Source organism: Ascaphus truei, chromosome 2 (genome assembly GCF_040206685.1).
Source record: "Ascaphus truei isolate aAscTru1 chromosome 2, aAscTru1.hap1, whole genome shotgun sequence".
Lineage (NCBI taxonomy): Eukaryota > Metazoa > Chordata > Amphibia > Anura > Ascaphidae > Ascaphus > Ascaphus truei.
Window position 1 is genome coordinate 451,383,427 of NC_134484.1, and position 18,724 is coordinate 451,402,150.

Here is an 18,724-nt window from a genome sequence, read left to right on the forward strand (position 1 = left end):
AACCGGTGACTATGACACATGCAGCGGATTCTCATAGCATGTAACAAACTTAAAAGGTTTATAAATCAATAGATGATTTTTTTGTAAGGGGTGGGGGGGGGGGGGGGGGGGGGGGGGGGGCATGACAGTACTGCTTGTAATTGCCAAATCTTCCATATGATGTGATCAGCTCAGTGTGGATTTTGATGGGAATGACCACTTTTAATGACCTGCATTCAGAGCCCTCTCGAAGGGATGCCGGTGCGTGGAGCTGGACTGCTGGGACGGCCCGAATGCAGAACCGGTTATTTATCACGGATACACTCTCACTTCCAAGATCCTCTTCAAGGATGTTATAAAAGCGATCAAGAATTACGCCTTCCAGGTAAGTGGGGGAATCGCAGCTGCGCACGTTAACCCACTTAACCCTTTCTCCCTCACTGCCCCACACCCCTGGAATGCCCTTCCCCTCAATATCCGACTGGCACCCTCTCTCTCCACCTTTAAGACCTATCTAAAAACGCAGCTCTTTAATGAAGCATGTGGGTAGCGCCGCTGGCTGATACTATACATCTCATATGCACGCACCGTAACCCCTTGCAGACACTCTTACTATAACATCCTACTGTCTCTGTAAGTTCTCCCTAATTACCACTTAGATTGTAAGCTCTTCGGGGCAGGGACTCCCTTTCCTATTGTTACTGTCATGTCTGAAGCGCTTATTCCCATTATGTGTTATATTATGATGTCGCGTTGTATTACTGCTGTGACGCGCTATGTACCTGGATGGCGCTATCTAAAGAAAGATATACATGAGTTGCCCGTACGTATGTTCTGGGAACGCGGTCGTTCCTGCTCGTTTTCTAGTGGGGAGATTGCGTGGCGCGGTTAACGAGATCGGAATGATTCCATTCGCATCCTCGCGGGCCTGGCGGCGATCATGTGATTTGCTACCCCACGCGATCACAGGGTCGGGATCCTGCAAGGACTGCGGCAGGTCTTCCGGCGCTGAGATACCTCGCGACATTTGTTTTTATTATTACCTGAACTGGGAGTCCTGCGAAGCTGCGTCATGGGGCGCCTAGTTGTAGCGACGCCCTGCTGCCTGAGATGCCACTATTGTCATCCAGGAAGAAGAAGAAACTAAGATACCACCACTGGGGTCATGAAATATAAAGCTGTGACGCTGTGTGATAGTCTCTTTTGGTTTTCTATTGGCCACTGGAGCCAGTCTGACACTAGAGGCATATTGTCTGCTGTACAAGTACTTATTGCTACTATCCGTATTGGATGGGGTTAAAACTTATTGGGGAAATTTCTATAACATTTGTGGGTGTAGGTATTTTAGCAAAGGAATCCTTTGCCCAGAATTCATGTCCAGGGGACATTGTGGGGGCTTGATGCAGACAGGCAGAGACTGCAGCTGTGTCAAATTAAACCGCTTTATTTCAGCAGCAGAGTAACAAACAGCAGAACGACACGGGTGTTAATTCATAGCCCTCGCTGGGTGTTAGAGGCGGTCTGAGGCCTGGTTTATTTAGGTATGCTGAAAATCCAGGACTGGCTCAGACATGTGTATTATCACTGTGTGCGACAGGATCCTTTTTCCCATCACAGATACAATCACAGGAACCAGAGAGGGTCCCCCGAGGTCTACGAATAAGATCCAGGGGACCTCCTGGTTTGGGTACATCAAATAAAATTTTAAAAAATCCAAATCCCCCTTCCCACCAAAAACAGCCAAGTAGCCAGGATTGCTGCTGTCACAAGCGTAACTGCAATACAGTGAAAGCCATAATCACGTCACCTCTTATTGATGTCCTTTGTTATGTCAGCTTCACAATTTTAAATATCATTTTATTGTGTTTTGGCTTTTTGAGGCTTCAGAGGCATGGCATGCTGGCTCAACAGCAGGAAACTTATTGCAGGGAGATTTGGTTGGAGAGATGGTGGGACGTCTCTTAATCTTTCATTGACAAAGATCACGGAATATACAACACATGCTAGAGGAATGTATTGGGTATCATTTTGCTCTGCCGTGTTTTCATGGCTGTCTCTTGCTTCTCTTTTCTTTTTCTATGAAGGCTTCTCCATATCCGGTTATAATCTCATTGGAGAATCACTGCACCCTGGAGCAGCAGACCACCATGGCCAGGCACATGAAGAGCATTCTGGGAGACAAGCTGCTGCTGATGCCCGTTAATGCACAACTGAAGGACTTCCCATCACCGGAGGTTGGTCAAACCTCACTGTTTTTACCTAGCACAGGGGTGGCCAACTCCAGCCCTCAAGGGCCACCCACAGGTCAGGTTTTAAGGATATCCATGTCTCGGCACAGGTGGCTCACTCAGTGGCTTGGTCGTTGACCTAATGTTGGCCCTTGAGGACTGGAGTTGGCCACTCCTGATTTAGCACTAAGTACAGGCATACCCCGGTTTAAGTACACTCACTTTAAGTACACTCGCGAGTAAGTACATATCGCCCAATAGGCAAACGGCAGCTCGCGCATGCGCCAGTCAGCACGTCCTGAACAGCAATACCGGCTCCCTACCTGTACCGAAGCTGTGCCCAAGCGGGGAGACTATAGAGCCTGTTACACATGCGTTATTTACATCAGTTATGAACGTATATGACGATTGCAGTACAGTACATGCATCGATAAGTGGGGAAAAGGTAGTGCTTCACTTTCAGTACATTTTCGCTTTACATACATGCTCCGGTCCCATTGCGTACGTTAATGCGGGGTATGCCTGTAGCAGTTTCTCCTTGGACCAGAGAGATGACCGTGGCATGGTTAAATAGCTTCAATGTACTGTAGGTAAATGGCAAGGTTTTTAAACAAATCAGACAAGTATTAGTATTTTAAAATAATTATTTCAATGCCCATGGTGTTTTTAGTATCTCTTTCGGGATAAAAACGTTTGTATGTTCGGGCTGATTGATCATCCAGAGTCTTTCCCTATTGACGATGGTTTTATTTGGATAATTATGACAGCACAATGCAAAGAGATGGGAAATAACCATAATTAGTAGATAAAATACATCCGTTTTTTCTAATGTTAACAAAAGAAGCAGATAAGTAAAAAAAATGTTACTTTAGGGAGGATTCGATTTTTCTTAGGAAGCTGATTACATTGAGAAGCTCTTTGTTTTTTTTGCCCAATTTTTGCGGAACTGTGCCCCAGCAAACCCCGTTTGGGGTAGGGAGCCCTGCAATGTTATGCACACATCCAACATACAATAGGTTCTCTGCCTAAGGTGTTTACTGTTAAACCCCTTATTATAAACACTTGGGGTTTATTCAATACAGTGTGATAATGTGATTCGGTTCTACAGCACAGAAACGCCTACTGACTTGAGTGGGATTCTCTGTGTTTGATTGCCGAATCTGCACAGTTGGACATCATTGAATAAGCCCCTTAGACTGTGTCCAGAGCAAACAATTGTACGTTTGTAGCAGGTACCTGTTCAAGTGTTGCTATAAAGTCCAGTGTAGAATAGTGCTCAGACTCCCTGCACGCTCAAAATAAACTCTTTTTCAACAGTAAGAATATGTAGGTCCGGGTAGCCCTCTCTTGTCATCAATGAACATCTGTATGAGGTCAGCTAGGGAGGAATAAGCGCCTAGTGCGGCCCCAAGAATCCACACACATTGCAGTGCAATAACAGCCTCCATTAGACAATGTCCACAATATAATAAGTGGGACAACATATATAAATGCTGATGCCTATTACCTGTTGTGTACCCTCTCTGGTGACCAGATCATCCGAGGGTGTGCAGCATCCGCGTGGTAAGTAGATCAGGTAGTCTTCTGTAGAGAAACGGAGCACAGCCAACGAGCCGGATCAAATGGGATGAAGGGGTAACTCCCATAAAAAAAATCTATTTCTTATTAGCTTACATGGATTGCCAGTTAAAAACGCACCTACGCGTTTCGAGCCGTGGCTCTTTATCAAGGTGTTTACCACGGCTCAAAACGCTTGGTGCATTTTTTTAGTGGCTATCCATGTAAGCTACTAATAAATACATTTTTATGGGAGTTACCACTTGATGCCATTTTTTCCGGCTCCGTTGGTTGTGGTCCGTTTCTCTACAGAAGACAACCAAGGGTTACTGTAACCTGAACTCTGAGCAAAGGAGCCTAGGGTTCAGTGTCACATGTAGCAACACAATGTCAGGCTTTGCATATGTAAGGAATATAGTAGGAATATACTGTACACAATACTCACATTTGTAATTGCTTTATATGAGCTGAAGGAATAATTCAGAGGTAATATCACTGTCTTTGAAGTGGGTGAGCCTAGTTTGGGTCCCAGTGTCCTTTCTCCTTGTGGCCTTGTGCAAGTCACGGTATCTCCCTGGGATGCAGGCAGCGAGATGACATGTTAAGTCCTTCTTTATGCCTGCCTGCAAAACTCAGTGCAGTGCTGTTTGCAATGTCCGTGCTGCATAGAAACAACTAACATATTATTATTATTACAATTATTATTATAACATGTCAATTATATTATTATTAATAAATAATGCAAAGTTTTTGGGAATATGGTTTTCTGGGATGGAATTGGAGTGCACGGGACATACTTAATAATTAATTTACAGTACATGGCATGTACAATAATTTCCAACAACTCCCATCCTAAATATGAAACGAATGTGTAGTATAATGATCCTAACGCAAACCCCCATACACTTCTTCTCTTTAGAACACATATAGCATAAAATGGCTCAAACCGCTCCCAAATAAGCCATGTTGACTTTGGATGGTACGCTCTAATCTGCAGCAGTAGTTAACAGGAGACTCCCTTATCACAGCAGTGTTTGCTGCATTTGGCTTAAATGTAAAGACATTCTGGGGTTTGCTGTCTTTATTATGTATTGGAGAACTCCCAATGCTGTATTTTTATTTGGTTTAGTTCTGTTGCATATTGTCCCTTTTCAGGACGACTAGGCCGAGTTTCTGAATATGAAATTTACAGATTTGAAGCAGGTGCTGAATTCGTGTTTCTCCGGTGCTGAATTGTGTTAATTTCAGCCTTGGGGACCCTCTGCTTCCAGAGATACTTGCCTACGTAAGGGGCTGCCGGTATCCCTGTGAAGTTTAAATGTCCCGGTCACGCTGGCCAATAGGAAGCCGCAACAGGTGGCATCACGGCTTCCTATTGGCCCACGTGACATTTAAAGCCACCATTATGTTAGGCACACAGATCTCTCTACTGGCACCACTTCGGAGGTAAGTACCTCTGAAAGCAGGAGGTCCTCAGAACTGAAATTAACGCAGTTCAGCTCCGGAGACCCCCTGCTTCAAACCCTGCAATTAAAAAAACAAACATTTTTTATAACGCAATGCAGCCTGTTCTACTGCTTTAAGGGAGATCAGCTTTTAGTGAGATGGAAATGCATATCATAATCAGTATGGAATGAGGGAGGATGTTCTGAGCATGACACTCGGGTCCCACATCATGTATTATGCGATATACAGTAAGGTTGGAGCTCAAGATGTGTTCCTTCCTGAGCCGATGTTGGCAGACAGTGCAAGGATATCAGCAGAAAACGCCTAGCCCATTGGTTTGTGACACCCAGTTGCAGTAGACATTCTGACCTTTTTTATTCGTTTTCACCCAAAGACCACTGGAAAATGTGTTACATGCGATTTCGTACAGCAAACTGAGAAGTTTAGACCTGTAAATTATAGAGGAATCACACTTGGGAAACAGTCCAAAGTCCAAAGTCAATGGGTGGTTGTTTAGCCGTCATGGATTGTTTCATGTAGCCGCATGGAGGGAAAGATTAGGTTTCAGTGTGACCTGGATCAAACTCATTGGAAGCAGTTAAAAAGTAAACACAGTGTGTTAAATTCCAAAGGCTTTTTGTCTAGTGACCTACGATCTGTTAGCAATTACTGTGGCTGTCAAAGCAATTGAGTTCGATCATTATGAAGAAGCACGGTTTTCAGCTGTTTAATTAATGATCATGCCATTCTAACCTGAGGATCTAGTATACAAACGCTTCTAGATTCTATTTGTTGTGCAAAATTGTCTAATTTCTTACTGTTAGCAGCTCAGGGGTGCTCAACTCCACTTCCCAAGTCTCCCCCTCCCCCCCCTAACACGTCAGGTTTTAAGGATATCCCAGCTTCAGCACAGGTGGTGGTGGTCGAAGACCGAGTCACTGATTCAGCCACCTGTGCTGAAGCAGGGATATCCTTAAAACCTGACCTGTTGGGAGTTCTTGAGGACTGGAGTTGAGCCCCCCTGTGTTAGTTTAAGCATGCTTAATTGCAGACTTCACGTGTCACTGTCACCCAGGAAGACATTATTAGGGGGGTGTGTTACCCTCCTGCTCTTTCACCTACTCCTCCCATCTGTATCTCTTTTCCGTTTCTTGCACGCAGGGCCTGGTGACTGCGTTCCTTAAAGCCGTTCTCTCGCCCCCACCATGCTTCTTGTGACCGTTCTCACTAAATGTCTCTAACTGTATTACATGACTTTTTCTCACCTCTCGCTATGCTCCTGGTTCTCTCCCGTCGGGATGATGTGCCGCCTATTTCATCAGCATTGCCTGTTACTGAAGTTCAGTGGCTGGCAATGCCATCAAGGCATCTGTAAGCATGAGTTTTCCCAGGTCTGCCACCCACCGCCCCCACTTTTATGTAGGGGACTCTGACAAGCTGCTCCCTTCCGCTCATTCCGTTATCTGTGTCAAAGGAGCAAGTCCCCTCAAAATAAAGTGGATTTCTTTACCTTCTATGACCAGGAGGTCCTTGCTGAGCTCCTGGGACCCACCGATTGCCAAGATATCTGATTACTTTTTTTCTGTACTGGCAAGGAAAAACAAAGATGGCTGAAGGGTCACCCAATGGGAAGCTGCCATGTCATCTCACAATGATGTCAGAGCTGTGTATTGGCCATCAGCGTAAAGCTGACCGTAGTCGCCTAGACAAATTATTGCAAGGCAATTTCAAAAGGAAATATCTCCGGAACACGGGATCCCCATAGTTTGGAATACCGCAGATTCGCTCGGGGTGGGGGATCCCTTTTATAAAATAAGGGAAAAATATCAATGAGTACAACACAGAGTTCAGTTTTGGTCACTTTCCCTTTTCTCTGCACATACACTATTCCTGGATGACAACTCCTACGGGTTCAAGGATCCCCTATACATGCACAACACAAAAATATACAGTATACCTCAGTATCGCATGTATGTGACGTGTGCTCTACCCACAGTCGCAGATTGTTTCTAAATTAGATCGTCTCCTGTCTAAATCGCTCTACAATAGTCCCTGTAAAGTAGCTAAACATCTTTCTCTCTACCTTTTAATATACCTTTAACCCCCCACTTCCCCTTGTCGGGATCACTATATGAGTTGCAGGAGTTATATGCTAAACCCCTGCCCCTTTCGATAATGTGTTTACCAATGAACAGGCAGGGGTGTAGCTCCGCCCCTTTTCTGCCTAGAGGGGGAGGGAGAGATGACAAATAGGAGAGCAGGAGAATTCCACCCTCAGACCTCTGGGGGAGGAGAGAGAGTGGAGAGGTCTCGCCTGTATATAGCAATGTAAATAAATAGCACAGGATAGGCAGCTCTCTCTTTGTTTTGTAGATAGGGAAGTATCCTTTGAAGTTAGGTTCCCTAGAGCAGGGGTGCGTGCTCTCCTCCCCTGCTTGCGCCCTCACCCGACTTCTGGGCCTCTGTAATCGCCGCGCCCCCCCAGCTTGCGCACCCCTGCCCTAGAGTATGCAAGATGAGTCGTAGAGGCTCCCAAATGTGAGGCCTGTGTCCCCGAGGGGTGGCCCAATATGTAGCCCTGGGACCATTCTGACAGAGAAGCAGGCGGACGCCTGAAGGCCTATCCCTGTGGTGAGCACCCCCAAGGGGATGAGCTGGGCCAGTACAAGTGGAGCAGGATATCTGTCTCCTCAGCCATGCAGCCTTATAAAGAGGTATACAACAAAAGACAGAAATGCCCAGTGCTACATCAAAAGTGCCAAAATACATAGTTTGGGGGTTTCTTGACCTTGCTGGGACGGTGACGTCACGCTGAGGTCGCTGGGAAAATAAAATCGTCTTGACTTCCAGCGATCGCGACCAAGCCGTTGCGCCGCTTCTACTATAAGCGCACGCGACGACGGCAATACATTTGTTTTGCCGCGACGTCGCCGGCACTATAAGCGCAGCCGTAGCCTTATAAAGAGGACAGAGTAATGCAGAGTGCAAGTTTTCAGATACCCGAAGAAGGAATACACAAGGTAGCCCAAGAAAGGGACCCTGACAGAAACGGTTATACCGTATATAAACGAGAGCTATTATACGTGTATTGTTCATGTAACCTGTTCAAGGGATGTACCTCTTCAGGGGTGCAGTAATGCACCTGGAGAAGTTGCAGCCTATGAATTGCCAATAAAGCCTGTCCCGTTCATAACTACATTTCCTGGCACCCATATTTACCAGCTACATACACGCACAGCCCGTGCGGATCAGCACCCCTGAAAAAGGTCAACCGCAAATACAGTTATGTGAACTCCCTTCTATCCCTGGCAGGGAGTGTTACACACTGTACCCAGCGCAGGGAATGCAAAACACAGTGCGCATGCGTTAATAAGAACGGACGCTGGAATTCCCTTTGCTGACACCAAAGCCGCTAAATTGAAGCGGGTGGAAATAATCAAGCGGTCGGTCCAATTGTGTTGCTACGTACTGTAAGGTGTTTCTTTCAGAGTTACAGTATTCAATGCGATCTATTGTTTTTCTACATTTTTTTTTTTTTTTGCCTTGTCAGCAACTGAAGGGGAAAATCCTGGTGAAAGGCAAGAAGCTGAACAGATTGGAGGAAAGCCTGAAGAAGGCAGGGAGCAGCAGCAGCAGCAGCAGCACAGAGGCCGAGGATGTCTCGGATGAGGACGAAGCAGCAGAAATAGAGAATGAGGCTGTAAAGTCTAAACTGCAGAGTAAGAGTAAGGTAAGCATGTGGACCCGGAAAGTGCAGTTCCATCAAGAATGACCCACCTTCAAAGTGCTTTTAAAGCAGGTTGCAAGATTTATTTTTATTTTGTTCCGGGCTGTTTTTTTTTTGTATCAATTTTTTTATTGGGTACACACAGTAAGTACAGTACATATATGGGTGTCATGATCCCATGACCATAAAGCTTTTGACATACTGAAAGTGTCCGCATATCTTTTTCTTTTTTCTGGGTGAGGGGGAATAACTGGGGATGGATTGGAGGGGGGAGGATGACATACAGGGGTTTGGTGTAGGGAGCTGTAGGGGAGGGGGGGTTGTCTTCCAGCAGACTCGGGTTCATCTTCTTCCCTTCTTGGCTCCATGGATGGGGGGAGAATGGGAGGAGGGGGGGGGTGCTTCCCTATCTCCGTGACTCTTTTCGGTTGGGGTTATTTTGTCAGCCAGGGATCCCAGGTATTCAAAAATTGGGGTACTTTTTTTTTGGATGACTGCAGTTAGTTTCTCCATCAACATTACTTCGTTGATCCTTCTTATGACCGTAGCTCTAGATGGGGCTTTGATCTGCTTCCATGCGGCCGATATGGCACATCTGGCTGCAGTCAAGATTGACGTTATTAGTTTAGCCATTGGTGGGGGAAGATCTGTGATTGGTTTGTTCAGCACCAGGGTCAGTGGGTCTAGTGGTAGGGTTAATCCTGTGACTTATTTTATAAGATTCTGGATCTGTGTCCAGAATCTTTGTATCTCATTCCGGGCTGTTTTTAATTGATATTATATTTTTTTGGGGAGAAGGCCTGAGACCTGCAGTATTGTGTTCACATAGTTTCACTTGCTCCCCACTACCAGGAAGCACAGAGCTGTTTTCCATGCAGGTGTCAAACAGCCTTTCCAGAGGCTCCTCGCTTCAACTGAGCGTCTCTGATGAGGCTCTTTGAGAACGAATGATGACACGGAGCTGGAGGGACTTGGCAACCATCTTCATTTCAGCTGGGCTTTTTTTTATTTAATAAGGAATAAAACACAGTTTAAAAATCGGTGGTCAGGAAAAGAAAACACGAGCGGTGCAAATAGGCATCGTGCACACTTTTCCAAATGTAGCATCACCGTGTTTTAATAATATATACAAACACTTTAAAGGATGTGCAAAATCAAATCTACAATACTATTATTGCAATGTCTGCATTTTCCTCTCCGGCCTCTAGCTCACCCTAATGAGAAGACGCCCTCCCGTTCTATAGAGGAAAATGTTTCGTTTTAAACTTTTTACTAAAAAAATGCCTCCATACATGTTGACGGAGAATAAGATCGCAGCCATTTCCCCATTGAACGTTTTCAGACGTTGGCCAATATGTTATTGGGATTCAGGAAGCAGACACCTGGGATGTGTGATGTGATTTCTGACATTGTAAGGCTGGAATGCATTTCAATTCATTATTATTCGCTCCAGCTTCTGCTTTATGTGGAACAGCACAAACCTGCCCACTTCTTGCTTTTCTGTATATTGAAAGAAACAGAAGCCATGGGGATTAGCAATGGCTTTTAGTAGATCATTCTGTACTGGTGTATGATATCAGGGCAACAAATGAAAAGTATTGTGTTAAAGCATTATTTTTGTATTAGTCAGTGAGCCTCTGTTTGTAAATCAAAAAGAAATGAGCATCCGATTAGATTGATTACACTGTCCTTTGAGTTCCATTTCTGTGCTAATTGTTTCCTAGGGATCAAAGTTAAAGCTCGCCAAAGAGCTGTCGGACACCGTCCTCTACTGTAAGAGCGTGCACTTCCGTGGCTTTGACTACGCCCTGGAAAATCAGTCCTTCTACGAGATGTCTTCGCTCACCGAGAGCAAAGCGCTGAGGCTGGCTCAGGAGTCAGGTGAGAGAGACTCCTGAAGTCAATTCCTTATTCACTTTTCCAGTGTATTTATCCAAGGGGAGGAAAAGTAATGGCCCCTGAAGTTATTGGATGTTGTTGTACAAACGTTCAGCAGCCTAAGCGGTCCTAGATCATTGTGTGTATGTAGGCATGTCTTTATTTATATAGCGCCATTAATGTACATAGCGCTTCACAGTGGTAATATATACATGGCAATCATATAAAAAACAAATAATACAAATAACAGATCATGGGAATAAGTGCTTCAGACATAAAAGTAACATTTCGGAAGAGGAGTCCCTGCCCCGAAGAGCTTACAGTCTAATTGGTAGGAAGAACGTACAGAGACAGTGGGAGGGCGTTCTGGTAAGTTCGTCTGCAGGGGGCCAAGCTTTATGTATCATGTGTCTAGCATTATCCTCTGTGCTACTCATATGCTTCTTTAAGAAAGTGTGTCTTAAGGTTGGTTTTAAAGGTGGATAGAGAGGGTGCTAGTCGGGTATTGAGGGGAAGGGCATTCCAGAGGTGTGGGGCAGTCAGTGAGAAAGGTTTAAGGCGGGAGAGGGCTTTAGATACAAAGGGGGTAGAGAGAAGACATCCTTGAGCAGAACGCAAGAGTCGGGATGGTGCATAGCGAGAAATTAGGGCTGAGATGTAAGGAGGGGCAGAAGAGAGTAAAGCTTTAAAAGTGAAGAGGAGAATTGTATGTGTAATACGGGATGTGATAGGAGGCCAGGTAAGGGATTCAGCAGGGGAGACGCTGAGACTGATTTAGGAAAGAGTAGAGTGATTCTGGCAGCAGCATTTAGGATAGATTGTAGGGGAGGCAGGAAGGCCGGACAGCAGGAGGTTACAGTAATTGAGACGGGAGAGAATGAGGGCCTGTGTCAGAGTTTTAGCAGTCTAGCAACAGAGGAAAGGGCGTATCTTTGTTATATTGCGGAGGAAAAAGCGACAGGTTTTAGATACGTTTTGAATGTGAGAGAGGAGTAGAGTGTGACCCCTAGGCAGCGTGCTTGGGCTACTGGGTGAATGATAGTACTTCCAACAGTAATATGGAGGGAGGTAGTGGGGTCAAGTTTGGGAGGAAGTATATGAGGAGCTCTGTTTTTGCCATGTTAAGTTTAAGTCGGTGGAGGGCCATCCAGTCTGGGCGGATGTCTCCCGCGCCAATCGGCAGCACCTCTGTCGGCTCTCCCGGGTCGTCCTCTAACTGGTGCGCACAAGCAGGTGCGCAGACCTCACACGTAGACCGTGTCTCTCCCACGAATCCGCACTGGATATTCCACCCCACCAAGTCAGGAGCCTCAATCGCAATGCACAAAGGGCTCAGGTGTTGGAAATATATATCCCATATTTCTGGCTCTATACCGGTACACAGAGGCACTCCAAATCTTAATTATGGTTTAATCCTAGTGCAAACTGACCCATCAAAGCCCCTATAGTCTATATATATATATATATATATATATATATATATACACATATATATATATATATATATATATATATATATATATATATATATATACATATACATATATATATATATATATATATATATATATATATATATACATATACATATACATATACATTATATATACATATACATTATATATATATATATATATATACACACACACACACACACACACACACACACACACACACACACACACACACACACACACACACACACACACACACACACACACACACACCGCTTAGAACGTGGCTGCCGATTTAAAAACATCTTTTTTTTCAATGCTTTATTGTTAACTGACACATATACACACCCCTACACCATGTGGGAGTTGAACATGAATACATTTTATATAATACACATGCAGGAATCGAACTCAGGACGTTTCATTTAGTAGTACCAATTCCTTACCTGCTACGCTACGAATGTTTAAAGAACAAAAGAAAAAAAGTTCTGTGTGCTTGTTCTAGCTTGGTGAATTCCCTCGTGATTGAGTCCCTCTCTTGAATTTTTAATCTCTTCCCATGGGATGCAATTGATATGCATGCTTTGTGTGCCTCCCATAGCGCGGCGGAGGCTGGTCTTACACTGCCCTGGTTGAATTCGAAAGAGTCTCTCAGGGGAAGAAACCCCTATTTTTAAAGCTGCAGACACAGCAATATCCTACGTGTGTTAAAAAAAAAAAAAAAAAAAATCAGTTCTGTACAATGAGAAAATACTTGTAGCATTTTCTTTTCTTTTTTAAACAACTGTGAATGACATTTTTAAAGTATTATAATGTAACAAGCATTTTTGGTTTCTCTATAGCAACCATTTACAAAGTCACATCCCCTTCCTCTTCTGAAACAGGCTCTGGCACACACCTTTTTGAGCCCTGCCCTTTCTCAGGCAGTGCTCCAATTGTATCTAGTGACTGCCTGCCCCACAGAACTTTGCATCTTTGGTCCCCTTCTGCTGCACTGACGGCCATTTAGTGAACCCCCGAGCCGAATCTTCGCCGACCGATCGGCAACTTAGCTAATTACTTATCATTGTGTGGTATCTATTTATGCACATATTGGACAGCTGCTTTAAAGTCAACTTTACAAAGTAGTTGTACTAAGTTTCACCGAGTTGGATCACGCAAAGAGGATAATCGCATATCTGCCAACTAACTCCAGGTCACCAGTGGGATAATGACCCAGTCTGTTTTTTTCATTCTATTTGCTGGCAACGTTAATATAACAGATCTGCATAAAGACGGCCCTGGTTCTTTATCCCGCTGCTGAGTTAGAACCAGTTGGCACGTACCGTTCTGTAACCATATCGCAAACTATAATCTTTTTCCTCCCCTCTAACAAGGAACCAGTTTCGTGCAGCACAACATGAGACAGCTGACCAGAATCTACCCGGCCGGCTGGAGGACGGACTCGTCTAACTACAGCCCACTGGACATGTGGAACGTGGGCTGCCAGATAGGTGGGTACAAGATCAGCCGATTATATGGGAAGTACCTAGTTCTAACCCCAGTCCGGCTGAGCAACACATGTATATGTATAACTCTTAGAGTGCTGGAGGGGCCGCACTCGCGATAACGTGACCGCTTGTGACCGCTCCGTCACTGATCGCGGAAGGGGAGTTGTCATACCGCTTCCATTCCTCATCAGTGTAGATCGCGTCGGGAGCGAAACGAGCGTTGTGTCTTTTTGATGTAGCTGCTACGTCATGGGGCCCCCTGAGTGCCAGACCCCGTGACGTGCAGACCCCGTGACGTGCAGACCCCGTGACGTGCAGACCCCGTGACGTACAGACCCCGTGACGTACAGACCCCGTGACGTGCAGACCCCGTGACGTACAGACCCCGTGACGTAGTCTCTACGTCTTGGGGCGCTCAAATAGTTAAAAGACCGTGTCTAGCCCTTTCAAATGCTGTTTTTATATATATTTTATATCTGATGCTCCATTCAGGAGATATATAAGCGTTTGAAATATTAAGGGGCCCCAGAGGTTATAAGGGAGATCTCCCCAGGGCGCTGTATGGTGACCTTACAAGTTAGAGGTTGTATCATGATTTTAAACACTAAAACAATGCTCAGGGGGCAAGATACGAACACTGAGTTAAACTTATTCCGGCTTCTGGGGGGATTACTAACTTATAAAGATCTGCAAATGTAAGCCTGAGTCCTACGTTGCATTGATCATGAGCGAGTTATTAAGTTGTTGTTAGAAAATGGCAATATTTATATACAGGCTCCATTTTTTTTTCTCCCGTCATTTTTCTCATATTGTTCTTCACGTTTAGCGGTTTGGCTTTCTAATTACATCATAAAAACTTTACAAACATAATAACGAAAAACTTGCGGAAATTGTCAAATTTCCTGCGTGTACAAAGTTACTGATACAACTTCACCACAAATGATTGTGAACATAAAAACCGCCCAGGGCCTATATGGCTCTTGAACTATATAACGCCTAAGGTTAATCAATAATATAAGCATTTGTCTGATTAATATTTTTGATCCGCGTTTTTTTGGCACTGGTTTCCCCACAATCCGATCCGCACATCCGCATATCATCTTAAATCCGATTCCGGATTCTTGCAAGTTCCGGGTTTTGAATGAGAGTGACTGGCAGCGGGATGGGATTCCGACGGAAGTTTCACCCATCTCCAACGTCCAGTTCCAGTGTGGTTCGAAACACACCACATGTAAACATCCCCCTCTAGTGGGAGTTGGCCGAACAGCACTTTGGACGTTAATGTTGTTTGAGGGCAGAAAAAATAAGAATGTACTCATTTATTTTAGCTTAGTCAGTACAATGAACCTCTGGTTACCTGTGCTGCACTGCATGTGTACATTAAATTTACTATAGGGGGAAAGTGTTATCCCTAATTTGGGCCTCAAACATTAGAAAAATATGAATGTACATATTTCTATCACCCCTCGCTTGTAGTTTTAAAGCATCAGTCCATAGTAATCGTCTTTCCTTTGGCACCTAATTTGAGAGATCTCATTTTACTGTTTCCAACGCTGTTGTTATTTATTGATCTGATGCTTTGTTCAGTAATTATACTATTGGAATAGATTATCAGTGATGTTCAGTTTGGTTTCGAAGCATGTCATTGTATTTTTATTTCAGTGGCCTTAAATTTCCAGACCCCGGGCACAGAAATGGACGTGCATCAGGGCCGATTCCAAGACAACGGTTTCTCTGGCTACGTGCTGAAGCCAGAGTTCCTCAGGAACAAGGAATCCAAATTCAATCCCAAGTCCATTCACGAGGGAGAGTGGTGGACACCGAAAAAGCTCAGCATCATGGTTAAGTATTGGGCAGCCACCTGCAGCCATGTGGGGACTTCCAGTAAAGGGGCTGGTGGGACGTTCAGACCGTGGCTATCAAATACACAAGCAAGAGGTGATGGACTAGACCAGGGGTGGCCAACTCCAGACTACAAGGGACACCAACTGGTTAGGTTTTAAGGATATCCCTGGATCAGCACAGGTGGCTCAATCAGTGGTTCGGTCAAGGGCTGAGCCACTGATTGAGCCACCTATTCTGCACCAGGAATATCCTTGAAACCTGACCTGTTGGTTGGCCCTTGAGTACGGGAGTTGGTCACCCCTCGACAAGACAGAATTGATTGATTGGAATGGGGAAATAGCTAGGGGTCATGGAGGTGGCGTGGGGGGATGTGGGAATTTGGCAAGCAGGGAGGCACCCATATTAAATACAGATAATACTAGTAAACATCTAAAGACTAAATTCAATTGGAGTAGAAAGGCAGGAGCGGATAAGATAATACAGACATACCCGCATTAACGTACGCAGTGTGTCCAGAGCATGTATGTAAAGTTAAAATGTACTTAAAGCTGCAGTTCAGTCTATATCCTGCATGTGTGTTTTTTTTAATAAATCAGTTCTGTAGTAAGAAAAAATACTTTTAGCATTTTCGGTTTTTAAAAAAACAACTTTGAAAGACCAATTTTCTTGTATTCTATTTTAACAAGCATTTGCTTAGGCACTGCCCCTTCATGGCCTGTCACAAACCCAGGCACACCCCTTTGTCAGCACTGCCCTCCCTCTCTCTAAACGTGCACTAGCATCTTGTCACATGATCTTCCTCATACAGTAGTACATTCAAGGAAGCTGGAGAAAAGGGATCAGCCATGCATAGCAGCTCGGATAGGCGATTTCAAACTTATTACAGTGTTTATTCCATTCATTGCACGTGTATATAATGTAAAATTGTAATAATTCCATTTATAGCAAACGTGTATATGTGAATATTATTTAGATGTATATGTATGTTACTGAAATGTGGAGTGAGTGTGTAGGTAAATACACACAATACACTTCCACTGCATATATATATATATATATATATATATATATATATATATATATATATATTATATATTATATATTATATATGTATGTATATGTGAAGTTATGTGAGTAAAAAAGTGACAAAAACCCTCCATAGCAAGGCAAATAGCAAATGGAAATATTACTGTATGCTCATTTGTATGTATATATATATTTATATACACACACACTTCAAATACGGATAGTGATTCACGTAAATGATATATATATTCACTTTCTGGGAGTATAAGAGTGACTGTCCTGTTGTTCCTTTTTTTTGTATCCATCATTGAATGGTATGCACCCTCTCTTTACGTTTATTTTATACTAGCTGAGAGACCCGGCGTTGCCCGGGATGTAATGTTCCCGCTCCTCTCTCTCTCCTCACCCCTCCCCCTCTCTCTGTTTGTCCCCCATTCACATCAATCCAGTTCCCCCCCTCCCTCCTTTACAGCTTCATGCAGTGTGTGTGCGTCAGTCATTGTGTGTGCGTCAGTCAGTCAGAGTGTGTGCGCGCGCGTCAGTGAGTCTGACGCAGAAACACAAACACACACACAGACTGACTGACGCACACACACACACAGTCAGTGTGTGCGTGTGTGTGTGCCTCAGTCAGTCAGTGTGTGCGTGCGGCAGTCAGTCAGTCATTCAGTCGGTGTGGGGGTGTGCGCGCGCGCGCGTCAGTAAGTGTGTGTGTGTCAGTCAGTGAGTGTGTGTGTCAGTGTGTGTGTGTGTGTGTGTCAGTGTGTGTGTGTGTGTGTGTCAGTGTGTGTGTGTGTGTGTGTCAGTGTGTGTGTGTGTGTGTGTGTGTCAGTGTCAGTGTGTGTCAGTGTCAGTGTGTGTGTGTGTCAGTGTATGTGTGTGTGTGTGTACCATTCATTGTGTGTGTGCGCGCGCGCGTCAGTCTGTGTGTGCGCGCGTGGGTGTGGGGGTGTGCGCGCGTGCGTCAGTCAGTGTGTGTGTGTGTGTCAGTCAGTGTGTGTGTGTGTCAGTGTGTGTGTGTGTGTCAGTGTGTGTGTGTGTGTTTGTTTGTGTCAGTGTGTGTGTGTGTCAGTGTGTGTGTGTGTGTGTGTGCAGCAGTCAGTGTGTGTGTGTGCAGCAGTCAGTGGGTGTGTGTGCAGCAGTCAGTGTGTGTGTGTGTGTGCGCGCGTCAGTCTGTGTATGTGTGCGTGTGGCTGTGAGGGGTTGTGTGCATGCGGCTGTGAGGGGTTGTGTGCGTGCGTCAGTATGTATGTGTGTGTGTCAGTCAGTGCGTCAATCAGTCAGTGTGTGTGTGTGTGTGTGTGCGTGCGTCAGTCAGTCAGTGTGTGTGTGCGTCAGTGTGTGTGCGTGCGTCAGTCAGGGTGTGTGCGTGCGTCAGTCAGGGTCTGTGCGTGCGTCACTCAGGGTGTGTGCGTGCGTCAGTCAGGGTGTGTGCGTGCGTCAGTCAGGGTGTGTGCGTGCGTCAGTCAGGGTGTGTGAGTGCGTCAGTCAGGGTGTGTGCGTGCGTCAGTCAAAGGGCAGGCGTGGGGGGGGAGGTGAAGGGCAGGGGTAGGTGGGGTGAAGGGCAGGGGTAGGGGTGGGTGAAGGGTAGGGGTGGGTGAAGGTCAGGGTTAGGGGGGGTGAAGAGCAGGGGTAGTAGGGGGGGTGAAGGGCAGGGGTAGAGGGGGGTGAAGGGCAGGGGTGGTGAAGGGTAGGGGGGGTGAAGGGCAGGGGTAGGGTGGGGTGAAAGTGAGGCACAAATTGTTGGCAGGAGTAAAATGTCCCTACACACACACACACACACACAACGGGAGTGAGAGGTGGTGGAGAGTGGGACTGGCGCAGATCCGAGGCTGCTTGGCCCCCCAGCGGCTGGGGAGTTGGCGGCCGGGGGGGTAAGGGAGCGGGCGGGGGGGGGGTAAGGGAGCAGGCGGGGGGGTAAGGGAGCGGGCAGGGGGGGAGGGAGCGGCGAGGGGGTAAGGGAGCTTTGGCGGCTGGGGTAGGAGGGCCGCGCTTACCCCCTTTGTGAGTGTTTGTATGATATAGATATATATGCACACGCACGCATATACATGCGCACGCGCACACATACACGTGCACACGCACACATACATG

At 45.5% G+C, this 18,724-nt stretch overlaps 1 protein-coding gene across 2 annotated transcripts in view; it reads left to right on the top strand.

Moving 5' to 3' along the window:
• The window catches only part of PLCD1 (phospholipase C delta 1), a 134,654-nt gene that overhangs the window by 106,939 nt on the left and 8,991 nt on the right, over positions 1–18,724 (top strand). For both annotated transcript variants that reach the window (XM_075587944.1, XM_075587942.1), the window contains exons 7-12: positions 220–364; positions 2,064–2,213; positions 8,761–8,940; positions 10,662–10,818; positions 13,646–13,762; positions 15,422–15,600. In XM_075587944.1, the coding sequence (XP_075444059.1) occupies positions 220–364; positions 2,064–2,213; positions 8,761–8,940; positions 10,662–10,818; positions 13,646–13,762; positions 15,422–15,600 (928 nt within the window). The remainder of the gene's footprint in view (positions 1–219; positions 365–2,063; positions 2,214–8,760; positions 8,941–10,661; positions 10,819–13,645; positions 13,763–15,421; positions 15,601–18,724) is intronic.